The 22,123-nt window shown below is 46.3% G+C and overlaps 3 protein-coding genes across 4 annotated transcripts; all 3 read left to right on the forward strand.

Moving 5' to 3' along the window:
• Positions 1-902: 902 nt before the first annotated feature.
• Positions 903-7,628, forward strand: ppp2r2aa (protein phosphatase 2, regulatory subunit B, alpha a). 2 transcript variants are annotated; one of them, XM_084694879.1, is made up of 10 exons: positions 903-1,212; positions 1,791-1,886; positions 2,304-2,401; positions 2,519-2,684; positions 2,770-2,882; positions 3,037-3,214; positions 3,506-3,670; positions 3,803-3,972; positions 4,176-4,267; positions 4,863-7,628. In XM_084694879.1, exons 1-10 carry the CDS (start codon positions 1,206-1,208, stop codon positions 5,140-5,142), a joined length of 1,365 nt encoding a protein of 454 aa, XP_084551005.1. In that variant the 5' UTR covers positions 903-1,205; the 3' UTR covers positions 5,143-7,628. The 2 variants fall into 2 exon arrangements, with proteins under 2 accessions (XP_084551005.1, XP_084551006.1); XM_084694880.1 differs by having other exon boundaries at positions 1,812-1,886.
• Positions 7,629-7,799: 171 nt separating this feature from the next.
• bnip3la (BCL2 interacting protein 3 like a) lies at positions 7,800-12,410 on the forward strand. The gene is made up of 6 exons (XM_084694544.1): positions 7,800-7,884; positions 8,812-9,082; positions 9,172-9,253; positions 9,574-9,680; positions 9,981-10,130; positions 10,429-12,410. Exons 1-6 carry the CDS (start codon positions 7,803-7,805, stop codon positions 10,475-10,477), a joined length of 741 nt encoding a protein of 246 aa, XP_084550670.1. The 5' UTR covers positions 7,800-7,802; the 3' UTR covers positions 10,478-12,410.
• An 827-nt stretch (positions 12,411-13,237) lies between these two features.
• On the forward strand, positions 13,238-22,012 carry dpysl2a (dihydropyrimidinase like 2a). Its single transcript, XM_084694545.1, has 13 exons — positions 13,238-13,549; positions 15,542-15,630; positions 15,993-16,177; positions 16,543-16,707; positions 16,983-17,044; positions 17,194-17,274; positions 17,367-17,435; positions 17,718-17,838; positions 18,049-18,205; positions 18,340-18,652; positions 19,127-19,306; positions 19,922-20,111; positions 20,449-22,012. The coding sequence occupies exons 1-13, from the start codon at positions 13,508-13,510 to the stop codon at positions 20,538-20,540; spliced, it is 1,746 nt and encodes a 581-aa protein (XP_084550671.1). The 5' UTR covers positions 13,238-13,507; the 3' UTR covers positions 20,541-22,012.
• Positions 22,013-22,123: the final 111 nt, after the last annotated feature.

Consider the following 22,123-nt stretch of genomic DNA (forward strand, 5'->3'; position numbering starts at 1 on the left):
TATGTCCTTATTAATTACCATATTTGAGGTGCTCCATTTTGGGGGTGAAATTGTCTGTCCTTGTATATTTTACACAATGTTCTATTACAAATGTATGTAGTGAAATGTGCACATGGAAAAATAATGTATTAATGATCATTTTGGTGTCAGTATAGCCCCAGAGATTAACTAATCACGGGTGTTTTGCAGAGGAAACAATTCATGATCACATTTTGCACAGTGCAGTTATAAAGTGGCAATCTTACAAACAATTCCTGCCAGACTCTATTTTCCAGACACTGTTTTCCCAAAGTGAAACCGGGAACATTAACAAAGATATTAAGGGAAAGAAACAATCTCGGAGTGTTCAAATGGACTCCAATGCAAATAAAAGGCGAACAGAGGAGCACTTCAGGTATTCGGGATTTGACAACGTGATGGCGTTTGGCACACATGATTCTTTCTCGATCCACCATGAAGCTAGTTTAAGTATTTCACCCTGATTTATGAATTCTTCAGTGTGCCATACAACATGAAATTGAAAACAATCCACACTACACTACTGCCATCTTGTGGTTAAAGTAGTCACAGTCGGATCAGAGAGAGGGCCACAGGAGCCTACTAATTGCTAAAGTTAGCTTTTCAAATGTTCATCAGTTTAGTAGACTAAAGACCTACATCTTTTTGACATTTCAGTAGCCAAAAAACAGGAGGTATGTGCCCATTGAGGTCAGACACAAAATATAGTCAATAGCACAATACACAACGTCATTAATTAAAACATGTTTTTTATATTTCATTCTGGCGTTAATTGAACGTGGATGACCATTTAACGTTAATGAGGACTTTTAATTTAGGACTGGGGCGTCAATGGATGTCTTCCACACTGACGCAAACCACGCAAAGACGTTGTTGCAAGACAATCAGGTTGCGCCATTTTAAAAATTAAAGCAGGGGGGGTGAATTTATTTTGCTAGCCTATCTAGCCTAGCTCGTGTAGCTGTTGTTGCGCTTGACAGCTACTGGGTTAGGTAATCTGGAGATCTGTAGAGTAGAGTAACTTACTCAGTAAAGTTTAAAAAGGGGCTCGGAAGAGCCACATTTCAGTGCCATATTTTGCACTGCATTCTTGCAGTTAAGATTACTGCATTGTACTAGACCGGCTAGGGGTAGTGGGTGGAAACCTGGGCCCAACTTAGTCTACGACACGAAATCCCTCTCTCACCATGGCAGGTACATTTGGAACTGTGGTTGAATACTGTGCGGCAGATTAACTAGAAATAATGAATGTCAGCTAGTAATGTGTAGCTAGTTGCAAGACTATATTATGTTGCTTGCAAAAAGGAACTACTCAGCTACAGCTCGGTCTGACTAAACTAGTGCTAGCACAACTAGCTAAAGCTAACTGGGACAGGGAGATACTTTGGCGTCCCGCGAACTAGCCAATGTCTGACTTAATGAAATTGGAAACTGTTCTTGTTCATTCAAACTAGATGTCTTGCTCGATACTTTATTTGAAATAACGTGTATGCATGAACAGTTGCTACCAAACTGTTAGGGTTAGGGTTAGTTACTTTCCAGTTCCAGCGAGTCTACCTACTTTACAATGACTTTCTTCATATTGAAATTAACATGCTTGCAAATATTGGCCAACTATTTTTTTCTTAATAATGCACACAAATATGGTTTCAGTAGTTACGTAGCTTGACGGTGTTTAAACATACAATTTATATCGAAGAAGTTGCTATTAGAGCCAGGAGGGCGATCAAATTCCTGCTAGGTTGGTGTTAGCATGTTTTCATCACCAACAGACTTTGTTTCTCTGGAACCAGGAGCCGGTGGAGGCAATGATGTTCAGTGGTGCTTCTCTCAAGTGAAAGGAGCAATCGATGACGATGTTGCAGAAGGTAAGCATCTGTACAGTCTATAAAACTGTTGATACCAACTTTCAGAAAAGCGGAAAAAATAACAATACTCAATCACTGTAGTCTGTAATCAAACTTTTCATTACCCTACATGAAGCGTCTTGTGTGTGGTACTAAGTGGAGTTGAGATCCTATTATCTCAGGGATAACAGTAGCCTTTTCAGTCTCTGTCCTTGTCTCTGATAAATGAGATATAGTGTTGTATTGTTGACTAGTATGTCATTTTATAACAAACTTTCCTCTAAAACCTCATAAGAAGCACACCAAATGCAGATTCCGTGTGTGTGGCTTTATCCACATTTGTTAGACAACTTCTAAAGCGGCAACACACTTGGACATCATTTTGTATGTTCTTGATCATGTGTCAAAAGAGCCTCATTGAGAGTGGTGTTGTTTCAGCTGATGTCATATCCACCGTTGAATTCAACCACTCTGGGGATCTACTGGCCACCGGAGACAAGGGGGGCCGCGTTGTCATCTTTCAGCAGGAGACGGAGGTCAGTGTGGGGGACTTAACACAGTATGGACGACTTAACACAGGCCAGTGCTCTTCCACTGTTCTGCTGTCATGACGTGACCTGTAAACTGTTGTTGTTGTTGTTGTGATTGGGCAGAGCAAGAACCAACCACAATGCCGGGGAGAATACAATGTTTACAGCACCTTCCAGAGCCACGAACCAGAGTTTGACTACCTGAAGAGCCTTGAGATCGAGGAAAAGATCAACAAGATCAGATGGCTACCTCAGAAGAACGCTTCTCAGTTCCTGTTATCCACGAATGGTCAGTGGAGCCCCCCCCCCCTGCTGTTAAGTCAAGGATAACCGGAACGATGCATTTGCAGTACATATTGTTTTGTTTTTGGCAGATAAGACTATTAAATTGTGGAAAATAAGTGAGCGAGACAAAAGACCAGAGGGCTACAACTTAAAAGAGGAAGATGGACGCTACAAAGATCCTACCACTGTCACAACTCTTCGGGTATGTAGAACTTAGTGTACATAAACAATAGATTACTCACACCCCTGTACAAACAAGTGGCACACACACACACACACACACACACACACACCCTCTCAAAGATAGTTCCAGTGACACACCCTCGCAAACTCTCTCTCTCCTCCGTTCGCCCCAGGTGCCTGTGTTCCAGCCCATGGACCTGATGGTGGAGGCAAGTCCCAGGCGAGTGTTTGCCAACGCCCACACCTACCACGTCAACTCCATATCCGTCAACAGCGACTTTGAGACGTACCTGTCCGCGGACGACTTGCGCATCAACCTCTGGAACTTGGAGATCACCGATCGCAGCTTTAGTATCCTTCGTCCCTTGTCTCCCGAGGTGCGGGTCAGACGGCTGAGCGCTTAGGGAGTCGGGCTATTAATCAGAAGGTTGTTGGTTCAATTCCGGGCCGTGACAAATGACGCTGGGTCCTTGGGCAAGGCACTTTACCCTACTTGTCTCGGGGAGCATGTCCCTGCACTTACTGTAAGTCGCTCTGGATAAGAGCGTCTGATAAATGACTCAATATAAATGTAAACCTGATCAGGTGAAGCACTGAAGGGGCAGTAGATCCTTTGTCCTTGACCTTCCTGCCCCCCCTCAGACATCGTGGACATCAAGCCGACCAACATGGAGGAGCTGATTGAGGTGATCACGGCAGCCGAGTTCCACCCCAACCAGTGCAACACCTTCGTGTACAGCAGCAGCAAAGGCACCATCCGTCTGTGCGACATGAGGGCCGCGGCGCTCTGCGACCAGCACTCCAAACGTAAGCATCTTTTTTCGGGGGGGGGGGGGGTTCAGAATACCCGGTGTAAAACCTGGTGCCGACCCGGGATGAGGTCGCTGAGACCCGTGAAGGTGACTACGCCGTGTGTTTTGCGTGTTGTCTTTTGATCAGTGTTTGAGGAGCCTGAAGACCCAAGCAGCCGTTCGTTTTTTTCGGAAATCATCTCTTCCATCTCCGACGTCAAGTTCAGTCACAGCGGGCGCTACATGATGACCCGGGACTACCTGTCCGTCAAAATCTGGGACCTCAACATGGAGACTCGCCCCGTAGAGACGTATCAGGTCTGTGTCTGGACTTTTCTCCCTGCAAAAGTAGCTGAAACTAAATACTTTTCTTTTGCCAAAGCACAATAGATGCTATTTTTAAGAAGGGAAGATGCACATGAATTAACGTGAGCACTTATCTGTGATCTGTGATGGATCTTTTATGTTGTATTTCCAAGCAAAGCTGACATGACAAACATGCTTTTCCTATGTTCAAACAGGTCCATGAATACCTCAGGAGTAAACTGTGTTCTCTCTATGAGAACGACTGCATCTTTGACAAGTTTGAGTGCTGCTGGAATGGTAACGACAGGTAAGACCATCAGATTGACCCTGATAACGGCAAACAATATCTGCCTCTCCACAGGGTAACCCATTTTCTGCCTGGTGAGCCTCCTAAGTAGGGGCAGTCAAATCCAGTGTAGAATACTAGGGGGGTAGGTACTGTTCAGTGGTAGAGCACTGCTGATCAAATGGTTGCAAGTTCCCTCCGTATTATGTTTTAGGCTGAACACTTCCGTGTGTACCATAGCCGCGTCTAAACTGAGAAGCAGGCCAAGTGCTCCCCTTATCTCCTTCATACAGTACCAGGGTCTCCACCCTGCCCTTTAGAGAGAGAGGTCCCTTCACGACCCGTCTCAATCCTTCTCTCTCTGGTCCTCCTAGTGGGTCAAACTCCAGTTCGGTTGCTAAGGGAGTCAGGTGGCTGAGCGGTTAGGTAATTGGGCTAGTAATCCGAAGGTTGCTGGTTCGATTCCCGGCCGTGTAGAATTACGTTGTGTCATTGGGCAAGATACTTAACCCTACTTGCCTTTGGGGGGAATGTCCCTGTACTTACTGTAAGTGGCTCTGGATAAGAGCGTCTGCTAAATGACTAAATGTAAATGTCTCGTCCCCTCGCTCCTCAGCGTCGTGATGACTGGATCCTACAACAACTTCTTCCGGATGTTCGATCGCGGTTACCGGCAGGACGTGACGCTGGAGGCGTGTCGGGAGGGCAGCAAGCCTCGCTCGGTTCTCAAGCCCAGGAAGGTGTGCACGGGCGGGAAGCGCAAGAAGGACGAGATCAGTGTGGACAGCTTGGACTTTAACCAGAAGATCCTGCACACAGCCTGGCACCCCCAGGACAACATCATCGCCGTGGCTACCACCAACAACCTTTATATATTTGAGGACAAGCTGAACTAGTGTCCAGTGAACCCCTCCCAAAACACGTCTTATCCCTGATCCCACTTATGCTTTGCTCTTCCGATCCCCTAAGTCCACTTCTGGAGAAGGACTCGTTTCTGGTTGTCCACTCTTCCCCGGCTACCATGCAACTGTTTTCCACTACATCCCAAAAGGGAACACTGTCTCTTTAGTCATTTCATTTTTTCTTATTTTTTTCCTCTTCATTCAATGCACGGTTTCGATGCCATTGCGACATGATTTGTTTGTATGCAAGCATGTTTTGTCGTTTAAAATAGGGTGGGATTTCTACAGAATCTCATTTCTCCATCTACCACAAAGATGCCATTCTGCTCGAGTGAAAGTTTGCTACAAACACAGCGAACTGTCGACTCTCCTTATTTGCCCCAGGCATTTGTCAGGTTGCCAAGCTGCCCCCCCCCCCCCACACACACACACACATACTCAAATAAAGTTATACACTTGCCATTGATATAGACCTCTCACACACACAGACATACACACACACACACCCACACACAAAGCTGAGCACTACTATGTATCTGATACCAGGAGTTTATACAGTGTGCAGACTAGGGGTAACACCAGTAAGCACAGAGTCACTCTCCGGTGACTGATTCAAGCCATCCAATCTTAATGTAGGCTGGTTGTGTGCAAACAGCCAGCTATCAGTCTCGTACTCCGTGCCACCGTGTGAAGCTCAGCACACGCGCTGGAGCCCAGCGGTGAAGGGCTACGGTGATAGCCATGTTGTGCCACTGATGTGCCTGGTCTGTCTCGTTTTAATGGTTTTTAAGGCTACTCAACTAAATGTTCTGTTTTGATTTTTGCCCTCCTCTGAATCAGGTTTGTGTTTGTATGTTTTTTTTTTTTTTGTAGTTTTTTTTTGTACTGCACTTAACACAAAGAATAATTACTTGTAGTTGGTTTATTTTTGTATCAATTAAAATGGGAATTCTGCTAACGTTAGATGTCCTGTCTACTGTTAGCGTAGTCTGATCACTGTAGTCTGTTTATCTGTTGGTCTGGGGCAGAGTTATACACTCAGGGTATTATTGGGATTGGTGGGAGATGTTGCTTGAATGGGAGCACTGTTTGTTCTGGTGGACAGATAATGGTGGACTGATGCATACTTGTATACCACTATCCATGTATGTGATGTCCAAAAAGAGTGTTCTCAGATAACCATGCTTCTAGTCTTAGGAGCAGAGGTTGTATTCTGTCTGAGCACATCAAGATACGATTCTGTATTTCAGTTACTCAAAATTTATCAGCGATTTTGAAAATTCGAAATTAATTTTAAACTAAGCTGAGTTGTGTAACTTCCTACTGGTTAGGTTCCGGGGTGGCCCTTCCCTATGGTTGCGTTAGTGGAACACTGGAACCGCCATAAAGAGTCAAGTCACATGGTTTCCATTGTGTGGTCAAAGTCGGAAAGCTATTCTCCTTTGCCTCAATTTAGTCATAAAATGAAAAGGTGTCCGGGCTATGGACTGATTTGGTTGGACACTTGCTCAAATATCGAAAATACAGTGTGGGGCGAGGTTTCACCAGATAAAATGGAACTACGTTGTTTTTGCATACATCATTAGGTTGAGTAACTCGCTCTGTCAAGTTTCAGGGCTTAGGAGACAGTATTTCAAACTGGCATTACCTGCACTTGTACTGTATTAGTTTCCAGTGGCATTCTTTTAATTGCATTTTGGATTATGTGGGTAGATTTATTTTTGTCCATACCACATATGTTATTTATGTTGACTCTTGAATGACAAGGCACTCTTTTTTGAGCCACTGTATCCTTGTTATTTAAGTTCAGGATTGTTTACAATTTGTTGCCAATTGTAAATAATTCATAATCTCTTACTAGCAATGCCACTGGTGCATGTCATAGCTGTGGATGTTATTGTAAGTTATGGCACTGTCCTATACTGTAATCGTCACATTGTTTCGAGGACATTTTCTGTTGTGACAAGAGGAGCAATGTTTGTAATATATATGTTTACCAACTCAACCTATTCCACACTCAAATCACAGTAAATAACAAACGACAGTTCAACTTTAATTTAGCTGACACTTATCGACGGCCTACCAATACTGTTAGTATTTCCCACATACACAGTCCTTTGCTCATTTGTTGGTTAGAGACCACCAAATGTAAAGACCCTTATTGCCTTTCTCATTGCAGTATAGGAAATAAGATAATCAAGTATGTTTCTTAAACTGACTGGCGGGCCAGGACGGGGTCGGCTCAGGGGATTTTGACTTATGCGTGTGAGTCGGGACAGAACGCACTTTTTTTATTTTTGAGATTTATTTGGGATTTGTATGTTTTGTTAATTTGTTTCAAGGGGCTTTTGAATAAACATTTTTGAAAACATTGAGAGAAAAAAAAATCTGTACGCTTTTTTGCCTTTGTCAAAATAGATTAAATTCTTAAGAAATACGCGTTCTAAGACTGGATTGCAAATAAAACATGTATTAAATGAGTTTTGTTTTTGGTGACATTTTTTATTAGTTCGACACTTATGGATGACATTTGTTAGTATTAGGCCATTGATGAGGATTGTTAAAGAATGGGAAGGGATGTGTCAGGGCAACTGTTGGACAGGGTCAGTGCATGCAACTGCGCCTGCGCTCAAAATCGATTGCGTGTCGTGTTGATGAATGTGAAATTTTGGGCAGCAAACATGTCTACTACTGCTGCCGCCCAGCAAAACAATAACGAGGAACCTGTCCTCATCGGTAAGTACCAATATTAGCTCTTTAGTTTTCGAGTAAAGTCAAGAGTTTTGCACCTATGCAACATGATCGTGTTGGCATTGCATGGTTGTTGTTTTTATAAGCCATTGTCAAACTTGTATCGGGTCGCAAGCTCTTCAGTTTCTTCTAGGCGGACATGAGGAGGGTTTGTTGAATAACGTCACCCCGAATGGTTCAATGGATTTACTTGAATACTTGATTGACTGGAGTTTAACCAACCACCGATACAAGTTTTCTGTGGGCGGGCTTAATATATCAAAACAAGTCTGCGACCAAAAATGATAAAAATGGCCTTTTCATAAATGTTCATTTATCCGATAGCCTACCATAAGGTGGCAATCAGGTTTTTATTGTGAAATATATACTTGTATACGTTATCTATCGAACTTTTTAACAACGTATTTACAATCTCTCTTGACACATTTCTTTGTCACAAAAAAGGCAACTGGCGATATCGTTTTGTGAAGGCATAGCTACGAGCTAGTTTTTGCTATATGCAATACAATTAAAGCACTTAAGATTTGTTGTTTTGTTTTGATGGTGAAAATTTTTTTCCCGGCCCTTCCCCATTTATATTCCCGAGTATTTGTGACCCGCATTCTCATGAAGATATCATAAAAACAACTTGATCCAGTAATTTAATATGATAGATGGGTAATTCGTCCCCTCGGATAAATTGCGTCGTTTCAGCACTGTATCAAATTAGAAAGACAGTTTTGAGTTTTGTTTAACTGACCAAATTGCAAAAAATGTGCACAAAACAAACAAGCAATTAACGAACAGCCGATGGGCGAGTCTGGATGACGTGTGTGTTTTGATTGACCACAGTCCGAGACGGTGACGTTAGGATTGCGGGCCAAGTCCACAAGTGCGCGGATTTCAAATCAATATCAAATTGACATTTTTCAGGGTCCTGGGTGGAGCTGGAGATCAATGGCAACACAGGATCCCTGGCTATGCAGCCAAACCCTTTACCACCCTCCTCAGCCTCAGGGAATGGAAATGAGGGGGAGAGCCAGCCCCTACAGACCCTAGAAGTGGTGCAAGAGGACGCAGAAGAGGCTCTGGCTGGTGGACTAGAGCACGTGCCTTCATCCTCTTCCATCCACAATGGAGACATGGAAAAGATTCTTCTGGACGCGCAGCACGAGTCCAGCCAAAGCAGCTCCTCTTGCGACAGGTAGCGAGTACGGAAATATAGAAAATAACCCCCCCTGCTCCTCTGGTCATGTGATGCGAGCATAACTTGTTTTGTATCCGGATCCTCAGCCCTCACAGACCGCCCAGCCCAGATCAGGACGAGGGGCAGATCACCTTTGACGTGGAGATGTCCAGCCAGAGAGGAAGCCAGGTGCAGTATTCTACATTAAACATTTTGTCATTTAGCAGACGCTCTTATCCAGAGCGACTTACAGTAAGTACAGGAACATTCCCCCCGAGGCAAGTAGGGTGAAGTGCCTTGCCCAAGGACACAACGTCATTTGGCACGGCCGGGAATCAAACTGGCAACCTTCTGATTAATAGCCCGATTCCCTATCCACTCAGCCATCTGACCCCCATTCAGCCCCATTCACTCTACCTTCCTTCCGTTCCTTCTCTCCCCCTCTCGTTCACACTAGCGGCATAGTCTACCTCTGCTCACCCGGGTCCTCTGTTTTCTTCTACTTGCAGTCTGAGGAAGATGGCTCTGAGAAAGACCGAGAGGAAGACATCTTGATGGACAAAGAAGCTGATTGGGTGGCCGACTGGTCCAGCAGGCCCGAAAACATTCCCCCTAAGTATGCAAGCCCAAGCCTGATGGCTATTACATTTCAAAGGGAACGAGGGGGCAAGGTCCTTTATTTGAGAGATTACATTTAGTCATTTAACAGACGCTCTTATCCAGAGCGACTTACAGTAAGTACAGGGACATTCCTCCCGAGGCAAGTAGGGTGAAGTGCCTTGTCCAAGGACACAGCGTAATTTGGCACGGCCGGGAATCGATCTGGCAACCTTCAGATCACTAGCCCGATTCCTTAACTGCTCAGCCATCTGACTCCCAAGATAATGACTATGTGGATGTTTTGACGTTTCCCCAGGGAGTTCCACTTCCGTCACCCGCGGCGTTCAGTGTCCCTGAGCATGAGGAAGAGCGGGGCCATGAAGAAAGGAGGTGTCTTCTCTGCCGAGTTCCTCAAAGTCTTCATCCCTTCCTTGGTCCTGACTCACATCCTTGCCCTCGGCCTTGGGTGAGTACAGGCAGTGACTTTTGACCGGTTGTCTTTCAACACAGGCGCATTCCTCTGTACAGGATAATCTGTAGGATGCTTGTCTTATGATTAAGAACAAAACTTAATGTTGGTTGTTTTTAGACAATTTCGTCCACTCATTGAGACCATATGTGACCATGCCAAAATGTGGGATTGTTACAAGGTTTTGAAAGGCCATTGAAACTGCATGAGGAGTGCCTCAGTACTTTTCCGGTTTAAACAGTTTAGACAGTGCCTGCAGTGCTATCATATTTACATTTATGTTCTCTCTCCACAGGGTCTACATTGGGAAGAGACTCACCACACCTTCCACCAGCTCCTTCTAAACTCTAACTAAAGCAGTGCCTGGAAGTCATGTCGAAAATACCCACGTCGACTAATAGTTAAAAACGACCCTGTGTTAAAATCCCTTCTCTTCCACCGCTTCCAACACACTCCCGACTTCCTCTTTCTCAGTCCCATTCAGCCTTTGATCATCTCTCCCTCTCTTTGTGATCCTCTTCTGTTGTTTATGTCATAATGCTCAGTGACACACACACACACATCCTATTCGCTTGATGCCCTGTGTTGGGGATTTGTTCATATGCGTTTAGGTCTGCTTTCTGACACAGGAGAAGGACGTCACAGACTGCTCCGTCTATGGCATCCAACTGTCGAGGTGTCAGCAGGCCACGATAGACAGACCCTGCCCATACTTATCTCGTACAGAAGAAATGCATAGGTATATGGTATGGACTGCAGTAAAACTATATCTGCATAGTATCTCTGAAGTTTCTTTAGTTATGCCTTTGACAGATAGATTGTGAGATATTCAGTGTGTAAGAGTTCTGTTTGTGACTTTTTGGCAGGTTAATTAACACCCCTGCATGCAGTAGTGTTCCTTCTCCAGGCTTTTTGAAAGAGGACGCTGCACAATATCTCAACCACAGATATCTCCTATGACCTTTTTATATTGAACCATAATATACCCCATATCATGTTTCAGCCCAGCTTTTAATTGGCTTTTATACAAGTGGCTGGGAATCATGTCATTGCACAATTGCTGTTTTATAAGAAGTTTATTCTACAGCCGTGGTGCAGTTATCTGACGATGGGTAGAAGCTGGGCATCCTGGCATGTAGTGAAGCATTGCCTTATGGGTTTTGATGAAGGAGAATTGGAGGTCGGGTCCAGAGGGTTAGGAGACGTGGCTAGTGTACTGTTGAGAGGAAAGTTTGAAAGATGCAGAATTATGTGAAGGCTGCAGTTTTGCTCTTTCCTCGTAGCATATTTATTTTCTCCTAAAATCTCTTCTAAATACTTTTGAATATAGCTATGAATTGTTTCTTTCTTTCTCAGAGCCTGTGTAAGATTCAGAATTGTACCAATATGGAAAAATCCCTTGCTGATTCAGATGTCAGGTAGAAGGACTATGTGACCAACCATCATTAGTTTTTTCAGTGTCTGGTATAAATATGTTTTGAATCATACAATACAACAACTACAGTCAAGTGCCAAATTTATCTTTTAGTGTCATCACCTCTCTCATATAAGCTATAGTGCAGACACTGATCTTATTACCTGACATGTCAAAACACTTAAACTGTGACCTGATCCTGTTTGGTAATCTACTTTGCTTTGATGTGTCCTTTGGGGATTTAGACTTTAGACATTTCGCTTTATACGTTTTATAGGAGATACCCGATAACAATGTAAGTAACGCTTTTGTATATATGTTTAACCATGACCATTGTCGAATTCAGATGAAAATCACAATCCCTATATAGCACCAAATTAACAGTGGTTAAAAACTGGATAATTCAGTGAATGGCTCGCTCAGACTGAGGTTGGAACCCATAACAGTGATACAGGAAGATGCTTTTCCCCACTGTCCTGTGCTGCTTGGTGATGTAGGGTTTGTGATTAAATAAGTGGAGTTGTCGTCTTCCCCCCCCCTCCCCTTTTTTTCTAAGGCTCCATTGCATGCATGCTTTCAGCTTGATATTGACAACCATTTAATGTTGATTTCATACCGACAATGCTGTTAAATAGATTTAATCAAAGTGAGTGTTCATCCTTTTATCCCAGGTTGAATACTGGTAAAGCACGTTAATTGTTTTCCAAAAATCCAAAATCGGATGCTCTTCAGTTTGTATGGAGGGCAGGGCCCTCAGCATTGTCTGATGATTCCAGTAGCAACAACTTAAAGCTGTGGCATTTCAGTTTATTTTCTTCATATTCTAAAACTGTCATTAAAATTTGGAATTTGCCACAGACCTGTCCAATGTTTTGTGTTTATCTGTGCATGTATCTGACTGTTGCTCTGCATCTATATTCTATTACAGATTAAATCAATATTTGATGTGTAGGTTAAGCAAGTGAACATGATAGCCTTGTTCATTATATCAATTGTAATATTATGTATCTCAAGCTTCAGGGTGATATGGATGGGAGGGTGGGGCATTGCGCATGCACGGTGGCTAACTGTTGTGGTCGCTCCCTGTGACAGCCTGGTGTTGTGCCCCCAGATGCACCCCCACCCTGACATCCAGCCACTCACGAGAACGCGAGCAAAAACCACTCGAATCAAACAGTGAATGATTTCGTGTTGATATCGCAACGAAACAGAGGGGAGACAGTTGTATCACATTGTAATATAAGAGAATAGAAGAGAATAACGTAGGTTATTTGTGAAAAATGACTGATGTTCTCAGCACATAATCCCTTCAACTCGTCATTCAAAACGAACAGTAACGAACATATACATTTGTAAGAAGAGGCATGTAATACATGCTATATGCAAAATCAATGTATTATGGTAAACTGGGGTATATGAATGCGATGTCGTTTAGCAAGAAAGGAATTGATTCGTGTTCGTGACTATACGTTTTGAATCATGATCAGTCATTTACTAAATATAACAGACGTTATTCTCTTCTATTCTTTTAACAACAAATTACAATGTTATACAACTATCTTTCCTCTGGTTGGGATATAATAACTAAATCTTTCACTTTTTGATTAGAGTGATTTGTGCGCGCTATCGCGAGGGGTGCTTTTCAGGGTGGGGGTGCATATGGGCGCACAACACTGGGTTTAAAGAGCTTGGAAGAGTCCTTGAACGTGAGCTTGTCATATAGAAAAACCAGTAGTAACAGGTTAGGTAGATATTATTTATTTGGCGCCGACAAGGTTCGGGTTCTACGTTTCTTTACCCTGAAGCCAGTCATAACTGGATACATTTTGCTTTAGGCGTTCTTATAAAGCATCTCTGAGCGAGCATCCATTCCTTTCATTGCTAGCCAGCTAGCATTGGTTTACATCAGTAAGACAGTGACAGCACTGCTAACAGAGGCCCTCAACAATAAGCCACTAAAATGTCGGGGTACCAGGGCAAGAAAAATATTCCCAGAATTACAGTGAGTATTGCTTTTTTTTATGCACCTAATATGTTTATAGGGTTTTAAAAGCTACAAGCAGGCGGTTGGCTTGTTAGCTAGCTACGGAGATTACTATAGCTGTTGACGAAGAGGATTCTCATCACCATCGGCACTGCCAGTCAGGTAGCGAGCAGCCATACATTTGAACAAAGGCGGAATAACGGAGCAGTAAAAGCCAACCTTTCTGACAATTGAGGTCTCTTTTCCCCCATCATTATTACCAATTACATGGTAGTCATCCTTGCTATAATTTGCCAGATTGCTGGAGCGCGCACAGTTCCCAGTGTGCATTCTATTGTATTTATCGCCCGACATTCGAAATGGGAACGAGCTAGCTTGTCTACTTGGTTAGTGCAGCGTAGTTTCTGTACATTAATAGTAAATGTGTTGTTTAAACTCAGATTTATCTAGATTTATTCTCAGTTCTTAATTATTTGTATTATCCACCCTATCGTGATGGTAAAAATGAACGACACAGTCTTTTGTCATCTTAAAACATCCATAGGCTGGAATGCTGATCACTCTTGCAGTTGGGTTTCAACGTAGACGAAAGAACGAAAACCTCTTTTGAAAAGTAGGTCATTGGAGGAAATCCACCCTAGCTTGCCCTAAGCTGCGCTCATGAAGCTTTTATAGTATGGATGCTGAAGAGAGTAATGGGTGTTGAATCTACAAGCAAATCGGTCAAACACCAATGCTACTGTTTGATAGTAGTATGCTATTACCAGAAATAGACATTGGTGGCACATGGCTTCTCAAAGGCAGCATATAGTTGTACTGGGATTAAAGGGGTGTTGCAGTTTTAAAAACATCTCTACGCAGCTGTCAAGTCTCCCTCACAACTGGAGAAAGTCTTGACTAAGCCCTCCAACATTCTGTCACATCTCACTGACAGCTCTGTCCCAACTGCCTCCAATGCGGTCACCACTGCCTGATTCTGCTTTAGCAGACCAAGAGGGTAGGCACACCTCGTGGAATACCTTCTCTGTCCCTCACTGAGGATTTAGATCAGTGTATCTAATAGAAGCTTTCTCGTTGGCTAAATGAAGCAGTGTGGATCCTCGCAAGTGGTCTCTCTAGAAGTAGCTAGACTACTACACTAAAACCCTACGCTACTGTACACACAGTGTGCTGGAAAGAAATGCAGAACCGATGGTCGTATTAGTTGTTCAAGCAACTTTCCCGGTAGATCGAGGACCTATTCCTGGAAGGAATCGCTCCTCCTGCAACCTTTGTGCTGATACCATGTTTTTCCAGCTATAAAAACTAGCGCAGGATAATGATGACTCCAAAGGTGAAAGGATGAGAAACACTCATAATTCATGAGACAATCAAAGTCATGCCACAAATCTTAATGCTGCCTGCAGAAAGTCAGCCAGAGGCTATTTGACCGTTTAGGAATACTGCGAGCACGATCATTCCATTAAAAAAGGCCAATTTCCCCTAGCCCTTGCATTCAGTTTATTGATCCTGTGTCCACAACGTCCATTAGCATTAGATCTATGTATAGAAGCTCTCAGGTTAGTGTTCTCCTGGGGGAACACAGTTTAAGCATCTCCTCTCCTGTGGGGTCTGGCTCAAACCTCCATCTTCTTTATAAGCTCCCTTCACCCCCCAGAGAGCCCTGGGATGGCCTAAGGAGAAGGGGGGTTAGGCCACCGCACACCCTCCCCTCGCATGGAAACAGCAGCCAGCTCTGTGTCCCGTAGGGGGCCTGCTATGATGTGGCTGCTCCGGGCCTGCCAATACTAATCCATGCTCGCTCGCTCTCTAACACGCGGTTCATGGCCTCTCTCCGGCTGAACTCAAGCAGCACGCTGGGGTGGTGATTGGTACTGCTGTGAGAGGAGGTGGTTGTTTTTCTAGCTGGACGTAGATGAGGGGATAGGCAGTGTTTCCCCTATGTTGATATCCTAGGGGAAACACTGATAGGGAATATCAGGCAGCCGCGTGACTCGTTTCTTCCCGCAGAGCGACCGTCTCCTTGTCAAAGGAGGGAAGATCGTGAACGATGACCAGTCTTTCCTGGCTGATATCTACATGGAGGATGGGGTCATCAAGTGAGTCTCACCCTTTCATCACCTGTTTGTCAACTGACTTTTGTCCTATCTATATATCTATCTGTCCATCTGCCCGGCTGTCCATCCATTTATCTATGGTCACTGCGTCTCTCTGTCTTCCTGTTTATTTCTCATTTAGTCATTTAGCAGACGCTCTTATCCAGAGCGACTTACAGTAAGTACAGGGAAATTCCCCCTGAGGCAAGTAGGGTGAAGCCCAAGGACACGACGTCATTTGGCACGGCCGGGAATCAAACCAGCAACCTTTTGGATTACTAGCCCAATTCCCTAACCGCTCAGCCGCCCGATCCCACTTTTCTTCTCATGTCTCATTTCTGGTCCCTCTCCCCCTTCGTTCTCAGGCAGATCGGAGAGAACCTCATTGTTCCCGGCGGGGTGAAGATCATCGACGCCCACGGCAGGATGGTGATTCCCGGGGGCATCGATGTGCACACCCGCTTCCAGATGCCCGACCGGGGCATGGTAGCAGCTGACGACTTCTACCAGGGCACCCGGGCCGCCCTGGCCGGAGGAACCACCATGATCAGTAGGTGCACTCGGTGGCTTTGACCGCAATTTCTCCTAGGGGATAAATAAAGCATATCTGTCGTTTCCGTATTGCTACCAATGGTGAATGGCTACCGAGGAATAGAGGTCACACTGACTTCAGCTTGTAGTCTCCTTCTCTAATGACAAACAGTCTGGGATGTAAGGATACAAGGGTGTCGGTTTGGTTTGAACATTGTCGGAGCCAGCATATATATTTTTATCACCCCTGCTCTGACTTTAATTGTTGGTGGGGACGTTTCAACGGTCTCTTGACATTAGTAGGGATACGTCCCTATTGTCCACCCCTAAATGTGCACCTATGCCGGGATGTGTGTGGAACTCACTGATCTGTGTGTTCTGTAGTTGACCACGTGGTTCCAGAGCCAGGTGGGAGTCTGGTGGCGGCCTTCAGCCAGTGGAGGGAGTGGGCCGACAGCAAGTCCTGCTGTGACTACGCTCTGCACGTGGACATCACTTCCTGGCACCAGGGCATCCAGGAGGAAATGGAGAGCCTGGTGAAGAATCATGGTATGAACACACCAACACACACACACAGTAACACACATGTACATATGCGCACACACTCACACCCTCACGCATGCATGCACACAACTGGAGCACACAACTCTGAATCTGTCAGGCGGGTACATAAAACTCTGCTAATAGGATTCTCGCTTTTCATGATCTATTTCCTTCCTATGACTTCCTTCCTATACTTTATACTACTGCTTCCTGCCTCCTTACCAATGCCCTCTCTCTTCTGTCTATTGGCACCTTGGGGCTCATAAGTTTTCTATCTTTAGGTGTCAACTCTTTCCTCGTCTATTTGGCTTATAAGGATGTTTTCCAACTTTCCGACTCTCAGGTACGCTCTGTATTGAGTTTTCCTTCTCTTCCGGCCTGTTTAGGCCTGCCTCGTGCTGGAGACTTATACCACTACTAATCCCAGAGTGTGGTCTAGACCGCCAGCCTGTGTCTTGACCGCTGTGTCTTCCTGCCTCCCTGTCCCTGCAGATGTACGAGGTGTTTGGGGTCGTCAGAGACCTGGGAGCCATCGCACAGGTGCACGCCGAGAATGGGGACATCATCGCCGAGGTAACGCAGCACCCCGTCCTATCTAATCCCTGTCGGACCCGACTGCTAAAGCTGCTCGTTAAACGTGTGTGTGTGTGTGTGTGTGTGTGCAGGAGCAACGTAGGATCCTGGAGCTAGGCATCACGGGGCCTGAGGGGCATGCCCTGAGCCGTCCTGAGGAGGTACGAACGTTTGACCTCTGACCTCTGCTCTGCCTGGGTGAAGGAGACAATCTCTCGCTCTAAGAGGGTGGGGGGGGGGAAGCTGTAAAATATTCAAATACAATTCTTATCATTTTTTATTCATTTATTTACAGTATATCTGTATTTACTTATTTATTGTGAATGGCGTGGAAATAGCCGGGGTTAGGGTTGTGTCGGAGCAGCAGAGACCGAGAGTAATAGTTGATGAGCTCTGTGTTTTGAGCCCTCTGCTGTGTTCTTCTCTGTGTGTCTGTGGTGAAGGTGGAGGCTGAAGCAGTCAACCGCTCAGTCACCGTGGCCAACCAGACCAACTGCCCCCTCTACGTCACCAAGGTGATGAGCAAGAGTGCCGCTGATGTCATAGCCCTGGCCAGAAAGAAGGGTAAATACTAAGAGCTAAAAGTGTTTATAACAATAAGACAGTTATGTACTACATTCTGGCACTGTAATCCAGTGGATATATAGAAGGGTGTATGGTACTAAATGTGAACATTTCTAAATGTTTTTGCAATACTTTTTGGGGACCAACCAACTGGTCTCTCTCAGTGGGTACTTTGTCCTAACATGCTGGGGCTGTTCTGTCCTGCATCAGGGGCTGTGGTTTACGGAGAGCCCATCTCTGCCAGCTTGGCCACCGACGGCACCCACTACTGGAGCAAGAACTGGGCCAAGGCTGCCTCCTACATCACCTCTCCTCCCCTCAGCCCCGACCCCAGCACCCCTGACTACCTCAACTCCCTCCTCTCCTGGTAGGTGCTGCCGACAGTGCTGTTGCGTGAATCCTCCACCAGGGGGCGATAAAGCTTACACATTTCTCCTTCGAAGCCCAACCGCTCAGCTCAGTTAGACTGACGGTCTCTTGTTGGTCTGGGCGCCCCCTCAGCGGGGACCTGCAGGTGACGGGGAGCGGACACTGCACGTTCCACACCTCCCAGCGCGCCGTGGGCAAGGACGACTTCACCCTCATCCCCGAGGGCACCAACGGTACCGAGGAGAGGTTGTCGCTCGTCTGGGACAAGTGCGTCGTGGCCGGCAAGATGGACGAGAACCAGTTTGTGGCGGTGACCAGCACCAACGCCGCCAAGATCTTCAACCTGTACCCGCGCAAGGGCCGCATCGCCGTGGGCTCCGACGCAGACCTGGTGCTGTGGAACCCCGACGCCTGCCGGGTCATCTCAGCCAAGACCCACAACCTGGTGAGGCCTGGTGGTGAGGCCTGGTGGTGAGGCCTGGTGGTGAGGCCTGGTGGTGAGGCTCGGTGGTGGTGGTGAGGCCCAGTGGTCTGTCTGACTGACTACTGACTGACTATCTGGCTGACTGGCTGACTGACTATCTGGCTGACTGACTATCTGGCTGACTGACTGATTGACTGCCTGACTGACTATCTGACTGACTATCTGATTGACTATCTGTCTGACTGACTATCTGGCTGACTGACTGGCTGACTGACTGGCTGATTGACTGGCTGACTGACAGAGTGTTGTTTTGTGTAGAGGAGCTACATCAGCTGGGGCCTCAGAGGATGATGATGCAGCTCCAGCTGCCCAGCCCGGGGCCACATCAATCAGCTCATCCGTATCCGTCCATGAAAGCCCAACCCTGCCACGACTCCTGTGTACCGTCCAGGTCTGTTTGATATACTCCCCTGTGCTTCCCCCCCCCCCCTGCAGGCGGTGGAGTACAACATCTTCGAGGGCATGGAGGTGCGTGGCGCCCCACAGGTGGTGATCAGCCAGGGGAAGATGGTGCTGGAGGAGGGGACCCTGCACACCACCGAGGGCTGTGGGCGCTATGTGAGCAGGAAGCCCTTCCCCGACCACGTGTACAAGAGGATCAAGGCCCGCAGCCGGGTGAGCACGGCACCTCCAGCTCCTCCTCCATGGTTGGGGGGAAGGGGGGAAGGGGGGGGAAGGGTAGTACAGGTGTGTTTTATTTTTTCCTTTCTATTACCAAACAGCCTCGGGCCCTCGTCTGACCTCGTTCTCCCAGGGCGCTTGTAGGTCGTGCTGTGTGTGTGTGTGTGTGTGAACCTCTTTTTTGTTGCGCATGGCTGATTACTCCTCCGACAGACTAAATAAGACAGCCAGGGGATAGATGATGAACGGCATGCTCGGCTACAGAGTCGATTGGATGGCCGTGCATTTGGTTTCCACAAGGGAACATTTTGTATGTAGCTCTCTGATAGAAACTATTCTGGCTATAATAAAATAATGGGGTAGTGGTGGTGGTGTGGGGGGGTAGGGCGGTAGGGGGGCACAGCATTCCATTTGGAACCGACCCTGATTAACAGAGTCGATCTCTGTCCCCATACCCTGAACAGGGATATGATTGCTGCAGCGTGTGTGGATGGCTGTAGCGATCCCCAGAGATAGGACATATCCTGTATTCTTAGCAAGTTAGACCAGTCGTATTGACGGCCTCCCCCCCGCCCCCCCCCACCCCGTGTCTGTGCTGCATCCTCCAAGCTGACGGAGCTCCGCGGCGTGCCCCGGGGGCTGTACGACGGGCCCGTGTGCGAGGTGACCCTCACCCCCAAGGCCATGACCCCGGTGTCGTCGGTGAAGACGTCCCCCGCCAAGCTGCAGCAGCAGCAGCAGGCAGCCACCGCCCCCCAGCCGGTCCGCAACCTGCACCAGTCTGGGTTCAGCCTGTCTGGTGAGGACACCTCTCAGCACTCGTGCCAGATGTATGCCTGGTGCTCTGAAGGATCATTAACTCTCCCTCTTGCTCTCGCTCTCTCGCTGTCTGTCTCTCTGTGTCTGTCTTGCTCTCTCTTTCACTCTGCCCCCTCCTCTCTCTCTTTCTCTCTCTCTCTCTCTCTCTCTCTCTCTCTCTCTCTCTCTCTCTCTCTCTCTCTCTCTCTCTCTCTCTCTGCTCTCTCTCTCCGCCCCCTCTCTCTCTCTCTCTCTCTCTCTCTCTCTCTCTCTGTCTTGCTCTCTCTCTCCACCCCCTCCTCTCTCTCTCCCTCCCTCTCTGTCTCTTCGTCGCCAAGGTGCGCAAGTCGACGACAACGTTCCACGCCGCAGCAGCCAGCGCATCGTGGCACCCCCTGGTGGCAGGGCCAACATCACCAACCTGGGCTAAGCTGCCCCGGCCCCCCCTGAGCAGAGAGGCAAGGAGGGCTGGAGACCACCACCACACGGGGGCCAGTTCACCCCCCCACCACCACCTCATCGACTGGAGTTGCAGCTACAAGGGCCCCCTTCACCACGCCCCCCCCTCACCCTCCAACCCGACTCGCCCTCGCTTTACAACACACCCTCCATCCTCCATCCATTTCTGCTGTGTCACAGTAAACAGGGAGACAAAAGGATAGTGCTGTCTGGTGTCGTACGATCCGCTGTATGGTTTTAAGTGTTTTTTAAGGGGGAGTCAGGGTGAATTTCAATGGCAGTTTTTATTGTTATGATAATGTAATGGATTCAGTTAGCAGACGCTTTCATCCATGGCGACGTACAATGGGGGATTTGAACCTGGGATCCCATGATCTGAAGTCTAATGCTCTACCACTAAACTGTACGCATCCCAGTAGATATTGATAGGTATCTATTGAAAATGTGAATATATATTTGGTGTTTTATATTTTGGGTTTTGTTGGTACAAACTATATTTGGTTGGTTTACTGAATGAGCTGCACAATAGGATGCAGCCCTGTGTGGTTTTGTCCAGCTACTTAAATGCCTTCTTGTTCTGGCAGCAGACACTTTGAATTCAAGTTGTGAGATAATGAACTTGCTGCGATGCAATACAGTGATAGACGGACAGTGAGTAATCTGCACCAGGGCGTTGGTATTGCAGCATTGTTTATGGTGTTTATTGGTGTTATATTTTTAATGGTCGTTTCAATGGCATGAACTGGTGGTGATTTTTGAGTGTTTCAGTTCCAAGTAACGCAGCTTTTTTTTGGACACTGTAAATATCTTTAGGCAGTAGAATCGTGTCGTGGAAGGAACTGCAGAGGATGGTTTTGGCTCACAAATCAGTTTTCAGTATTTGATCTGGGTCGCGCTTACGCTTTTATTTTGTCATTGTTACTGTATCACTGAATGCTTAGCTGATCTGATTCACTTCAATCTTCCTCTTGTCCCTTTGCCTCACTCCCCCAAGTCTTACTGTTATAGTGTTTTGTTACGACTGTCATGTTCAATCATTTCTAACATAAAACACAAAAAGTACAATAGGAAATGTTTGCGATGGAATGCACAGCACGCAGAAAGCTTTATAGGGTAAACCAATTCCTGGTGCGTTCGGGGGCAGAACCATCGGCCAGAATACTTGACGGGAACGCAGAAGCTTTCATCCCTTAAACATTTCACAGGAAGCGTTTGGCCTCCTCTTTCCTATGGCTTCCTTTAGCTCCCTAAAGTTGAATGTTGCCAGGACAACAGCCTTCCTATAATCACAGTGCTGTTTGTTGTTAATGACACTGACAGCCATGCTGGATATGAGGTTGCCCCTAACAACCCTTCTACACCAGGTGCTATTTGAGTAATGCTGTATAGGTGCAGATGCTGTGTGTTCTTTCCACTTAACTACTGCGATGAAAATGATAATGGGGTGGGTGGGGGGGGGAGCCTGGATATTGCTATCCTTCCTTCAATCATGGTTTTATGACGTAACTTTTGTTTTATAACTTTCCAGGCCAACATTGTGAGTATAGGCCTATG

Source organism: Hypomesus nipponensis, chromosome 28 (assembly GCF_054491055.1).
Source record: "Hypomesus nipponensis isolate SF chromosome 28, ASM5449105v1, whole genome shotgun sequence".
In the NCBI taxonomy this organism is placed as follows: Eukaryota; Metazoa; Chordata; class Actinopteri; order Osmeriformes; family Osmeridae; genus Hypomesus; species Hypomesus nipponensis.